Source organism: Echiichthys vipera (assembly GCF_963691815.1).
Source record: "Echiichthys vipera genome assembly, chromosome: 3".
Taxonomy (NCBI): domain Eukaryota; kingdom Metazoa; phylum Chordata; class Actinopteri; order Perciformes; family Trachinidae; genus Echiichthys; species Echiichthys vipera.
Genome location: NC_139828.1, coordinates 11062554 through 11076078, shown reverse-complemented (window position 1 = coordinate 11076078; position 13525 = coordinate 11062554). Strand labels below are relative to the sequence as shown.

The 13525-nt window shown below is 41.8% G+C and overlaps 1 protein-coding gene across 1 annotated transcript in view; it reads left to right on the top strand.

Annotated features, from left to right (window-relative positions):
* The window catches only part of glis1b (GLIS family zinc finger 1b), a 71311-nt gene that overhangs the window by 51629 nt on the left and 6157 nt on the right, over nucleotides 1–13525 (top strand). Inside the window, exons 6-8 of the mRNA XM_083940528.1 lie at nucleotides 1854–1964; nucleotides 4660–4801; nucleotides 8850–9030. Coding sequence (XP_083796654.1) covers nucleotides 1854–1964; nucleotides 4660–4801; nucleotides 8850–9030 — 434 coding nt within the window. The remainder of the gene's footprint in view (nucleotides 1–1853; nucleotides 1965–4659; nucleotides 4802–8849; nucleotides 9031–13525) is intronic.

Sequence of the window (13525 nt, the reverse complement as noted above, 5' to 3'; positions counted from 1 at the left end):
TTCACAAATTTGTCTCAGAGGCCTTCACAGTCTAAGCAACATGCGTCACCTTCTGTCCTTAAACCCTCAATTCGATCCCATATGTACATTTCATTGACAGACCAAGCTCTCTAAAGAACTCTTCAACCCAGACTAATCATCATAGAAATATTGTCAAAGCTATTTATGAGATTACTGACATTATGGAATTCAATTTGTTCCCCAAAAACAATTTTGAGAGCCCTAAAATTGTTAACAGGTTACTCCAAAGTCATATGGCAACAGCTGATTTGATTTGTGATGATGAAAAGAACTTGATCACTTTTTTTCCGTCACTCTATCTCAGGTCAGAGAGGTGGATTCAAGCTATTAGCAGGAACAGAAAAAGCCAGACAAAATAAGTAATCATTGATGCTGAGCGAGCAGAAAGAGAGTTGTTGTGATTTTTTTAAACCTCACTAAAACGCATAAATCCACCACTTTCTGCAAAACTTTGATGAAAAAGAAATTAATTTTAACAGTATTTTTTAGAATAAATATATTTCCAGAATATTTTCCTTATGCGTTCCTTCCTGTGTTGGCCAGCCACCAATGCTTTTAGTACGTGTAATAGTAAATCACTCCGAACCTTTACTTAAGCAGAGTTTTGAATGCATGTTATTCTATCAGTTAAGCATTTTCTTCCACCGCCCACTCTCTCCACAGCAGGGCAAATGATACAGCTAATCTGGGACCCCGATGCTTATGGCTTCACATTAACACCCCACTAAGGCATTCACTGTGCCTGCCCGGCTGCCTGCCCTGCCAAAAACACTTTGAGGGAAAATCATTTTCAAGCTTTAATGGTATTTATTCTACACAGAAGTTGTGCTTGATTTTTTTTTTTTTTAACTCAAGGTTCTGCGCTGTATTGGGTGCGTTGCTTGGCAAAACAAACATGGCGGAGATGAGTGGCACCGTAAGCGCCTTGCAATAACAATGGCTTATTTACAGAGAGCGTTGAGGTATGGAGGCAGAGCTAATAAAGGCGTGTATCCTCTTACACTTTAATAGCTAACTTATATTTCTGTGGATGAAAAAAAATGCTGTGAGGGGAAAAATCCCTGTCAGCTAGCAACATGCTATATTTGCTTGGTTAATGAGAAGACTGTGAAATGATGAGGAAACTCTGTGGAAGTATACAGTTGTTTTACAGATGTCATGTCTGTTACTCTACTCTCCCTCCTTACAACCAGTCTGCATGTCAGCGTGCACACTGACATGCAGGACAGACAGAAGGTCGGGTGACATTACCAGCTCTTTACTGGTCCACAATATCAAATGTAGAGCATTCCCAATAACAGTCCTATTTTTTAAGCGTGCAAAAATCAACTAACCATACTTTATTTCTCACATGTTAGCTGACTGTTTTACATACATTGTCAAGTATTTATATTAATCATGTCACACTGATGTTGTCAGAGAGAGAGGGGGTTCATCACGACACTGAGAGAAGAAAAGGAGCATTATTTCACATGCAACAAGTGAAACAGAACATAAACCAGTTTAAAGTCCTGAATTTACATATAAACGTACAGGGAGATCATTTGGTATTTAAATAGTTTATAACAGATCTTTTCTTTTTTCTTTTTCATGCTTTTTTCCTCTTCTTACTTCTGTTATTCTCAGCTGAAAGGTAGGACTTTAACTTTGTCTTTACTGCAACAGATTTCAAACTTACTGTGTGTACATTTTGCTTACTCACACCCTAATTTCCCAATTTATGTCATATCTTCTTGAATAACTTTTTTTCTCATATGTTTATATTTACCTTAAAGTGATTTAAATGTGTTTTATACTTAAATCAATGTGAAATATTTTCTCTCTGCATGTAGAAACCGTACGCATGTCAGATCCCCGGCTGTACCAAGCGCTACACAGATCCTAGCTCCCTACGCAAACATGTCAAGATCCACTCGGCCAAAGAGCAACAGGTGCGTAGAAAGGTAAGGAACCTTCTGAAAGGGAGGGGTGGAACAAATAAAAACATAATCCTAACCCTTGTCAGGTAGTTACTTATTTGTCAGACTTATGTCACATGATATTTGTCATTTCCTTTTTTTTCACATCAAGTAAAGAACAGAAGGATGAAGTCGACGTCTCCTGAAGTCAATTAATTTGATACTTTGATTTAAACAAAGAAACATTAGCTATCACATTTCATTTCGCAGTAGTCATGACAAATCCCAGTCAGAACGCACACATGCATACAGACACGTGGGTGGCTTTGCCTACGTATCATGAGTGCAGTACCATGCCCTGCTGAAGAGCTACTGTGCACCTTTTTCTAATTCAGCTTACAGCATGACTTCATTCAAGTCAATACAGTAGGTCTGCAGGTTTTTACGAACAGACCACTTTATGTAATCTCTCCTGTTCTGATGTACATTATCCGCAAATCCATCTAGTTGGTTTAATTGAGGGGTTGGGAGGCCGGGGGTCGGGTAGAGGGATGTCTTTGAGAATCGTTTCCCCAACAATAGATCAGGTTTGACCACATTTCATCATGTTCATGGTCAAAAGCCCATTCTTTCCCTGACTGTAACTGGGTAAATAACAGAGAATGGGCTCATTGTTGTGGTAGGGGCTGGATAGTGGCAGGCGGGATGATGTGTTTCTTTGCTTAGCGCTGTAAAGGGAAACACATGTGTGCTTGTAGCATTGTTAATAAGCTGTACTGCAGAATACCCCTGTGGCCAGATGTTATGGACAAATGTCAAACAAATGCTCTTACTCCACTCTTGGAGCGGCCCAGAGAAAAACCGTTAGGAGTGTCACTGCGGGGAAAATAGAGCCCCAATTACATGTGATGAATGTTTTGCAGGGCATTCAGAACGATCACCAAGAGGACAAGCACATACACATTAAGTGACATAGAGTATCAAAGTGTGAAATCATATCGTGGATGATGCCAGCTGTAAATCTCAATCCGTCATCTGTGATTCTACTGGCTGGTTAGGCAGAAGATCTAAGTCACGCACAGATAAAGTTGTCGTCCCTCCACTTGGCTCATCGCTGTCGAGGAACTCTGCGGGAATAATCCGAAGGTAGAGTAGACAGTTGTGATAGTTCTGAAGAACGTTTCCGACCACAGAATCCAAATGTGGAATTGATTTTCATGGCATAAAGGCTGTATTTGTGGACGGATGGGCAGATTGATACGGCTGGAACGATGAAGGAAATCGACCTACTCATCTGTAACTGGAGCACTTTGTTTTAAAAATAGACTTGCACTGATCCAGATGACTCACAGCAACACTGACAGGGCTTTATGCATTTTGGCATCATAAAGTTATCACTTCTTACTATTAAAATAGGCATTATGCAATATTGTTAATATTGCAGCATGCAACTTTTCTGATGAACTGACACACGTATATTAGATTAAAATGATTAGGAGTCAGTTACACAGCTGTTACTTCTCCTAGTTGTAACGTAAGTGTTCACGAAGTGGAGATTAATGCATTACTAAATTAAAATGGGCTTCTTGCTCTTTGTGAATAAAGCAAAAATAAATAAATAAACTGAAATGAACTAATTAAAAGCAGCTGTACCTCACAAATGAGTCCTTATGTAGAGATTAGTTTTTCATGCCAGATTTAATTACTTTTTAATTAACGTTAGCTTGCTAATATGTAGCAGCTGAACCCTTTAAATTGAAGATTGAAAGAGGCAATTGAATATGACTGATATATCTGGTCTAACACTTGATCGATGTTTGAGTGTTTAATGATGATGTAAACCAGGTAGATTTTAATTGCAGTGTTATTTAGGTGAGTGTAATTGCACATTTGATCGTCATAATTAAAGAACCCAGTGCAACATGATGGGCTGTATTAGTTTGTGGACAACAATCGAGTTGTGTGGTACAGGAGATTGAACTATATCAGGGTTTTGATATTGATTAGGAATAAGGTAAATCTACTGTAGCAGATCATGGCTACTCTTATTGTGTGTTCATAAAGTGTCATCTGTTAGTTTAAAAATGCTTTTCTTTCTACTTCTGAAAATCCGCTATAGTCCTGTCCGTGTGTTAAATTTACAGGTTCTCTGAAGGTAAACCTCCTGGTTGTTAGTACTGTCCTGGTGTGTACCTCAGCAACTGTAATGTTTTATTACAGATATGTATCCTACAGAGGCCGACTGTTCCACTGATCCATAAGGCAGATGTCCCATCTCTCCAACTGACACAAGTTTCCTTAGGTTTAGGTTTCCTTTGTGTGGCGTGTGATCGACTCTCCAGTTAAAATGTGTCTTCAGTTGCCCCCATTACTGTTGGCAGTGAGAGAAACAGAAGCAATCTTGTATTGGCTCTGAGTTGGTACAGTAATCACTTACCCACGATGTCCAAGGCCAACGCATGACTCAAAAAGGAGCATATGATCTTTCCTCTGGTTCCCCCTGACTGACAATGTATTCTCATTTGCTGAGTAACTGTTTCAAATTAACATTACAATCACGTTATTGCACAAAAAGAGAAAAGAAAAAAAAACATCCCACAAAGGGTCCAGCCTACACACAGACAAAACTGAGGCTGTGTTTTGTTCCTAGGTTGTGTAATCCTGCAAACCAGATGGTTCAATGACTCAACATCTTTTCTTGTAAACAATTTCTGTTTATTCTAATGTTTGTGATTGACAGCTTCGGCCGTGTCCACACCTGGAGCAGGACGTCCTGAGTGACTGTCTGTCCATGCAGCACCTCCAGAGCTCCACCTCCTCGCAGCACCTCTACAATGGCAAAGATGGTCGTTCTCCGGGACTGGGTCAAGACATCTTCACAGGTGCACACGGGAGGCTGCGCTGTCATCTGACACCCTGGTTATTTAACCTCTTCCCCTTATGAAGCCATTAAGTAATCCAATACTTTGCCAGCAACAACAACTCAGCTCTTCAGTCTCTATCTCTCTCACTGTACCGCCCATACCTTTTTTCCCCACATGAATCTTTACTGACAAGAGATTTGCAACACTAAATAATGACAGTAAAAAAACAAACTGTACTGTGGGTACAGTTATTTAGTGATTAACTGTATTAGCGCCAATTACCTGCTTTGAGTATAAATGAATGAATAAATTGCTCCAAATTTGAATACCTAGTTACTATTGTAAACATTTTAATACATTCATATCTGCATGTTTCTTAACTTCTTTTCACCAGTCAGACCACAAAATACTGTGTGCTGTAATTTAATTCATATAGATTTTAAGTTTCTCATGATACCCTCCATGTGTTACATTTCCATAAAACAAGCCAGAACAGAAGTGAACGATGGCAGAAATTCTTAAAAAATATATTTGAATGATAAATACATAATCGTTCTGGTTTTGCTTTGACTACAACATGTCATATGGTACCATTAGTAGCACCATCGTCAGTGGTTGAGCAATTCACAATGTGAGTGCAAGAAACTGGCTACGTCTCAAAATATCGATGGCCAGGGAGTATTTGTTCCAAAACGGAAAAACGGGCCAGCAAGTGAGGCCTGACCGCCAGAAATCCCAACACCTGGCAAAACAATCATTGAGTCATTGGTGGTCATCAACAGCCATGTCAACATTCCTGCAGATGTATTATGGTAATTGTGTGCTTTCAGGCCGTAAAAATCATACTTTGGTTACCTTTGGTCAAACACAAACAAATGACACCGCTATAATTTATCTTTAATGGCTTATACACATTTTGTATCACCATTTTAGCTGTTGGACCCTACTTGGTTATTTCAATTGAGAGGGAAGTGTTACAAGTGTTATCTTATTGTTTGGTTTGTATTTCAGAAACATCATGTTAAAGGGACTGTGTGTAACATTTTACATTGATTTTTTATTGCCAATGGGTGAATGGGTTGATGTTTTGCGCTCTCCCGAGTCCCTCGACTCTCTTAAGCTCACCTACAGTCAATAGTGATGGAGTCCGCTAACATCAGCAAATGATGCTGTTATATATTCTGCAGCGGCAACCCAGCCATGAACATAAGGTTGGTGGCTGTCCTTTGGAACGACAGCAAACAGGGAAGTGGACTTAAGGTGGTCCAGAATCAGACCCCCATTGCTGGGGTTTAGGCTGGCTGAGGGTCCGCAGGTTGTCAGCCGCTACAGAGTGTGTGTAGTGGAACAACAGGATGCTGACTGCAGTTCACCAACACCCACCAGTGTCGCTAATAACAAGAGTTTTCTCAAGTTTACTCTCTCTGGTTTAGTGGTTTAGAGCAGACACCCCATATACAGAGGCTAAAGGTCCTTGCTGCAGCGGCCCAGGTTCAAATCCAGCCTGTGGCTTTTTGCTGCAGGCTGCCCCCTCTCTCTCTCTCTCTCTCTCTCTCTCTCTCTCACTCTCCCTCATTTCCTATCTAACCTCCATCTATACAGTCCAAATAAAGGCCCAAAAAATAATCTTTTAAAGAAAAAAAGAGCTTTCTGAAAGTTACACAACCTGTCATCTTGTCAGCAAAGGCTGCAAAAACAATTAGAAACCAATACAAACAAACACTTTTATTCATCACATGTGGCCTTTTAAACTTTCATTTCTCTAATTGATGAATTTGACCATCACCAAATGTCAACACTAGTTTGGATTGGGAACAAGAGAGAGATAAATAGATTCTAACAATCTTAAAGACAAGAGAGATTCCCCACAGCTCCCTCAGTTTATGGACACATCTGTCCTTGTTTTCTGCCTGTACTCTATCCAGGCTCCCCGTTGCCCTCTGTTATTGTTGCTGGAACTCAGCACACCGTTGACGACTGTGAATGCTCAACTTGTCTTTGAATATCAAACTGGGCCTCTGAGTCTTGGCCTTTCCCCCTCAGCCTCCCTCTGTTTCGGAGTGGATGTTGCTTGCTCTTCTTGTTTGAAATGGTTTAAAGCCCCCGAGGAGCTGAATCGGGAACTGATGCCAAGGTGTTCAGGGATGCAGTGTTATTCAAGGCCAGCAAAGATGTTGCAGGTTGGCATTCAGGATCTCCATTTACATGAGTTTCTCTTTGTTCCAGGGCCAATAGGATGCATGGAAGAGGTGGGGAAAAGTGGGCAGCTATCCCATCATTAACACTTGTGGAGCAGAAAATGAGTCATGCTTCCAGTCAGAGCTAAACTTGTTTTCCTGTTTGCTGGTTATAAGTCCTCTCTTATTCACATGGCTGCAGCGAGACTTACGAGAAGCATTTCTTTGTTTTATAGAGCATACTTAGTGGTCCCTGATTAACCAGCGGAAGGACTCATCATAGTTTTAGTTCAGAGCTTAACATGCTCCTGCTATTATGCTGAATGGCTAATATGCCCCTCTCACACAGCTGTCTTCCTGCACTTGACCAGAAGCATTTCAAAACCAATACACAACATCTTCAGAACATAATCGTCCACTAACCTGTAAATGGTGCCATCAGATCATCTCACTCTCCCTCCACAAGGAACTAGCGATGAAATTGAAGCAATCACAGCCATTATTTGTCGACTGTTTTCCCGGTCTGGTAACAGATGTCGGGGCTAAAGGGGAAAACATTTAAGGTCTGTGATTGATGATTTGGGGTAATGAATCAAGCTTGTAACCATTTGAGAGTGCTGTCAGATCAGGCCCCAGCATGCTTCCACTTGAGAACAGCTGGGCCTGCAAACGGCAAAACCAGGAGCACCGATCTTTTCCCTCCCTTTCATCTCCTCCTGTCTTCCCCTCTCGTCACTGGTTAACTGCCCCAGACAGTCGACGTCAGTCTCCTCTTGGATGCTGGGAAAGAAATCAGACGATAAACAGCGTAGAAGATGGAGGGAATAGATTTATTGTTTTGGGAGAACAAGTGGAGATCCAGTATAGCCTCTCTTAACAAGGCATTATGATTTGTCACAAGTCTCTCTGGAACACAATTTACAGATTTACCGGTGGAAACTTGTCAAGAAAAGTGGATTTGTTGACTGACGTGTGCAATTACAGCTCAAAAGACTAGTAGACCTGCACAATGTGGTGACAAATTGACGCAGATTTCAGGGAAATCGTACTCATGCGTACTAGGTGCTTCCCAAATTAATATACATTATTTTCCCAGTTTTACATGACTGCAAAACGACTGCTTTGGGGATTTGGGGTTTTGCTCAGTGAGAAAAGAAGACATTTTAAAACATCTCCTTGGGCTTTTTTTAACAATACAAAAAATATGAATCTATAATAATAATTATCATGATATACTAGTTTAGGAAAATGGATCAGTCCACAGCTTGAAACAGTAGAAAAGTTTGCAACATGCAACAACAAAATGTTAATCAAATATGATTTAGAAACTCTAGGTAATGGAATAGTGAAAGGCATATTGCACATTTTGCAACAGGGTCAGGAAATGATACTATTATTCTTTTCTGCACATTTCCAGCTGTGTAAGAAGTAAAAAAAAATGTTACAGTACAATGTACATGCAGACGCGAACATGCAGAAATACATGACATATGTCTGCATGTACTCACATAACCATAAATGTGAGCGTCAGCATGCAAAAACACAAAGCAGAGGCGATACAGTAACCCTATCCCCCCTTTTAAATTCCCTACTGTTCATAGTCACCGTTCAAACACATGCAACACTTTAGTTTATTATTGTGTAATAAGAACAAACAGCTGGAAGGACAAACAAGGCCAATCCCTGTGGCAGCACAAACAATGTACCCTAAATTACAAACAGTGCAAACACAGAACATTTTATTTTACACAGCTCTCTGATTGAATGAAGGTTGTCAAAACAAAATCCCGTTGCCATGAAATAGCTTTTAATTTGCTCAAAGGAAACACGGAGCAGGGCTCTGGAGTTTATTTGGCACATTTACTGAATTAGCTTTGTTTGTCTTTCAGGCCTGTACGCTGGCTCCAGCACCCCCCATCACAGTGCCTCAGTGGAGCTCCTCTCCGCTACCCCCAACCCCACCTCCGTCTCCACCACTGAGCTCTCGTCCCGACAACACCGACTGGACCGGGACCTCGGCAGCCCTCATCACCTGTCCCCACTGGCTGCCATGGACGGCACAAGAGACGGGTGAGTCCTCCGTGGATGTATAAGATATGTTTCAGCTGTGGAGATGTGTCATACTTACTGCTTCGTTGCCAAGGTTGGAAAAAGGTGGAAAATATAAACATTAAATCTGGTAAAAGTGGAAAATTCTATGAACAGTCATGTCACAAACCTGTGACCGAAACTTCTTCTGAATGGCTTCTGCACTAGATATGTGCGGTGAGGTCAAACTTTAGCAAAAACCCTCAATGGAGCAACATATTTACTGAGAAAAAGACCCAAACAAAACACAAATTACTGCAAATCACTACCTTTAATAGTTTTACACATTAACATCTAAGTATCCACATAACTATACAAACACACACAAGTCAGTTGAACCTTATTCCTCTATTATCCAAGCTTATAGTATTACGATCCCCACACTGATATTGACCCACTGTGTTTCCATTGTTTTTCACCTATTTATCATCCTGAATCCAGGCAGATTGACTGGGCGAACCCACTTAGATCATGTTAGGTTTAGCCTCTCGGTCCTGCTGACAAACCCATTTGGCTGTTTTACTGGAAACAAACTCAACTCCACAGCCCCTAAGACATCCCTCGTGGGAAGACGGGCTGTGCTGGTCACCACAGGGTCAACGTGACACATCACCAGCTCTATTTCTGGCAGTGGAATCGGTGTTCATAAGGTCCCCCATCTCCGCTGGATACGACAGCATCAGTGCGATGACCAAACCTCTTGGCCGGACATGAGTCATACTTTAATGAGAGTTAACTGTGATAGGATCATCGTTGGGTGTTTATGTTGTGAGCCGTTTTATCCTCGAAAGACATAAATCTAACAGAAAACATTACCAAACAATTCACCTTTTACAAATCTACTATTCATGTGTTTGACACTTCGCTGAGGGTTCATACACCAAATACAGACGATAACCTGGATTAAGTGATGCCATATTTAAAGATGATGCATCTTCCAGATAATTGTGGAAATAAGTTCAACTGGGGATACTTTTAAAGAGAAAGCAATAAAACTGAACACAGTTTTGTGCTTTTAAGTAAGTGTGCCAGTATTGCTACATCTTTGCCAAAGAAGAAAATGGGTTTCTATTCAGTCCTATTTTAGATTTCATGTATAAATTAATTGACTTGAATGAGAATACATTAACTGCTGGACGGAAACACATTTTTAGAAAGCTACCTCTTACATCAGATACCTAAGAGTATCCAAGGAAGCATTGCAAATCTGCAGCACGTTCAGTGCAACTGTCCTGCTCAATGACACTTCAGCAGAAACAGACGACTCTTTTCATGTATGTGTGTGTGTGTGGGTGTGTGTGTGTATGTGTGTGTGTGTGAGGCACAGCATGTTTCCAATTAGCGCAAATGATTTCCCCCGAGAGCCAGAAGAGCCAGTTACAGAACCCAAGTGTCGTCAGGAGGCACAGTTTGTACTGTACTAAACAATGTGCCGAAAACCAGGGAGGTAGAGAAAGAAAACAGTCTTTTACAGTTTAATAACATTGAGAAAGAGTGGATGGAATCAAGCATCATAAACCCTGTGTTACAAAAGTTATCGTGTTACGTAAACAGGCTTTCTTTTAACTCTGTGGGCCGCTCTATGGGTGTCTGTGTGTATATATACACTCTAATGGGAGTGTATACAGCATAGGCGTATGACAGAATGAGGTTTGATGGCTTTTTTACTCTGAGAGCCGTGCATGCATTTGTACTTGTGTGTGTGAGTGAGAGGAGTTTACATATAGTTATCCAGGAAACACACATGATTGCGTGTGATTGGGGTGTGAGGCACAGCAGACTGCTCCACTTCCAGCACAAACAGTGCAGTGGGCCGGCGCGGCGAAACCGTCTGGATGTAAACGTCCGAGTGCCGCTCAGAGACACCGGGTCGCCCTGGAAGCATCTGGAAGGTGATGTGTTGTTTCAAGCTTTGAAAGCAGGAGGAGAACGCTGTCAAAATTACCTTGCGGTTTCAGTGCCTCTTTCTCTGCGGCATGCACAATTACCAGCGCAAGGAGAGAAATGGAAAGTGAAAAGGACCTGAGTACGGGATGCTGTAGCAGTGGTTACACATGCAGGGTGACATTATTGGATTTGAGACATTGGTCTGTTCCTTTGGGTGCCTGATGAGGAACATCTGAACATTGTGTGTGTGTGTGTGTGTGTGTGTGTGTGTGTGTGTGTGTGTGTGTGTGTGTGTGTGTGTGTGTGTGTGTGTGTGTGTGTGTGTGTGTGTGTGTGTGTGTGTGGGTGTGTGTGTGTGTGTGTGTGTATGTGTGTGTGTGTGTGTGTGTGTGTGTGTGTATGTATGTATGTGTGTGTGTGTGTGTGTGTGTGTGGACATGAGTGGTTAGCAGTGAGAATCCCCTTTCTCCTTACATATGTAACTTAAGTGCCTATTATGCTATATAAGTAATCTCCTGTGTTCCCTCCCCACCTTAAGCGCCCACATATTTGTGACGTGATGACAATGCATTCAAATTGCAGCAATTTCCAAATTTACAGATTTCATCAAATCAAGATGTTTGACCTTAAAGCAGTCATAAATGCACACACACGTACTGTAGTGCCATATCTGTTGATCAGTGTGGACGGAGGGTGGAGTGAGGAGTCGTTGTGGCAGGGGACCTGCAGTACAACCAGTCGGGCATGAAACGTCTACTCACATTTGCCTGAAGATGTAGCATTTGATTTACATGTTTAAAGCCTTGAGTATACAGGCTGCTGCCAAAGTCAATATCAGCACCGCACTTGTTTTTCCCAAACGGTTTAGCAGGACATTAAACATTTTGACAAAATTATCAAACTAACCTGCCTCTAGTGTGGCAGCCTCTGACCTCATAGCTAAATGTGTTTACTCTGGCTCAAATGGGCCATTTAGACCCCTTTTACTTTGTAAATACCAGTGTCATTTTTCTGAAGCTAATATTAAAATATGCCAGTTAAAATACATTTGGCAATCGGCATGGCACGAGTGCATGTGCGTGTAGGGCCTCTCTCATAGAGATGGCTGTTCGACCATGGCGGCCTGTGCTCACAGAGAGATGGGTGGTAAATGTTGTCATTCACTGCTTCAGCTATATGTGGTTATATAATTGCAGAGGGGAGAGTCTACAGCCTTTACCTGCGTATTGATATTAGAGCCCCTCTGCAAATATTAGTCTGAGGTGGTTTGATACCTCAGCAGTGATTGACACAGGCTAATTAAATTAGAGTGGCGGCAGAGACGGCACAGAGCTACATTAAGAGTTCCTCCTCTGAAGGGGGACGTTCACGGCTTGTAACCCGATAATGTCTTCCAGCCATTATGATTCTACAATGATCCAAAAAATGAGTGTCAGTCTCAGAGCCCAAACAAAAAACATTTTTGAGTAAGTCATTTTGTGGTGCTTGATTCTTGATGTGTAGTCTTCAATTAACTTGTCTACACAAACCGTAAACTCACAAAAAAGATTCAGATAACTGTCAAATTCCTCAAAGGATGGTGATTAGGGACGGCTCCTTTGTGTTTAGGGCAGATTGTGTTTTCTAGGAGATTTTGCAGCCTCAAAAATATGCCAAGCTGTGGCTGTGCTCTCCACACTGGGGCCTGCAGGGCTGGCTTAGCTTTAGCTTAGCTTTAGCCAGGATGCTGCTGTCTATCTCTCAAGCACAGCTTTAGCTTACTAACCAGAACCAGAAGTGTTCCCACCGATCTGCGCCAAAGAAGCCCCCTTCATCCATCAGAGGGGCTTATTGGTCGGAGAGATGAGAGGCGAGGCAGAGGGTGTTTATGGAGAGTGTAGGGTCTGTGGAGGACAGAGTCTGATCCTCACTCCCTAGTGGGACAGTTAGCTGCAGGTGAAGGAAGACGAACGAGGAGCATAGCAGGACTGCTCATGAATCTTCAGGTTTCTTTCCATCCCATCATGCCTCAGTACAAAGAGCCAAGACACAGCAGCTTCTCAGTAACAGAACAAGAGTGTATCAACTTGAAGTGATTTTTCTAGACAATAGCCGCAGTCAACTTCCATGTCTGCATACCTGAATACAAGTCATTTTGTCTGAACTTGTTTGGCTTCAGGGCAGCAAACAGTCCAGGTTGGAAGACCTTTTCATCTTCTACTTGTAGCATTTCTACGATCAGTGTTTAGTCACGAACTTCTTTGCTGAATCAAAACCCATTCCGAAAATGACGGCTTTCCCATTTAACTCACAGAAACATTCACAGAGTCGAAGTCACTGAGCCGTGTTCTCAGAGAGCAACGAGTGAGGCCTCACAAACCTTCCAGCTCATCACTTCCCTCTCCTCCCGACACTATCTTCATACAATAAAGGTCACATCCATCTGTTATAGTGGACAGGACACAAGGGTATTTTACATGTCAGTCCACACTCTTCATCAATTTATTCCATCAATCTGAGAGCCTCACCTCAAAATCCCCTCCAGCTCTACCTTAAGGAATCAATGGGTCAGCGGTCAAATCACTCTCTCATTGCAGTGGGACAGGAGTGG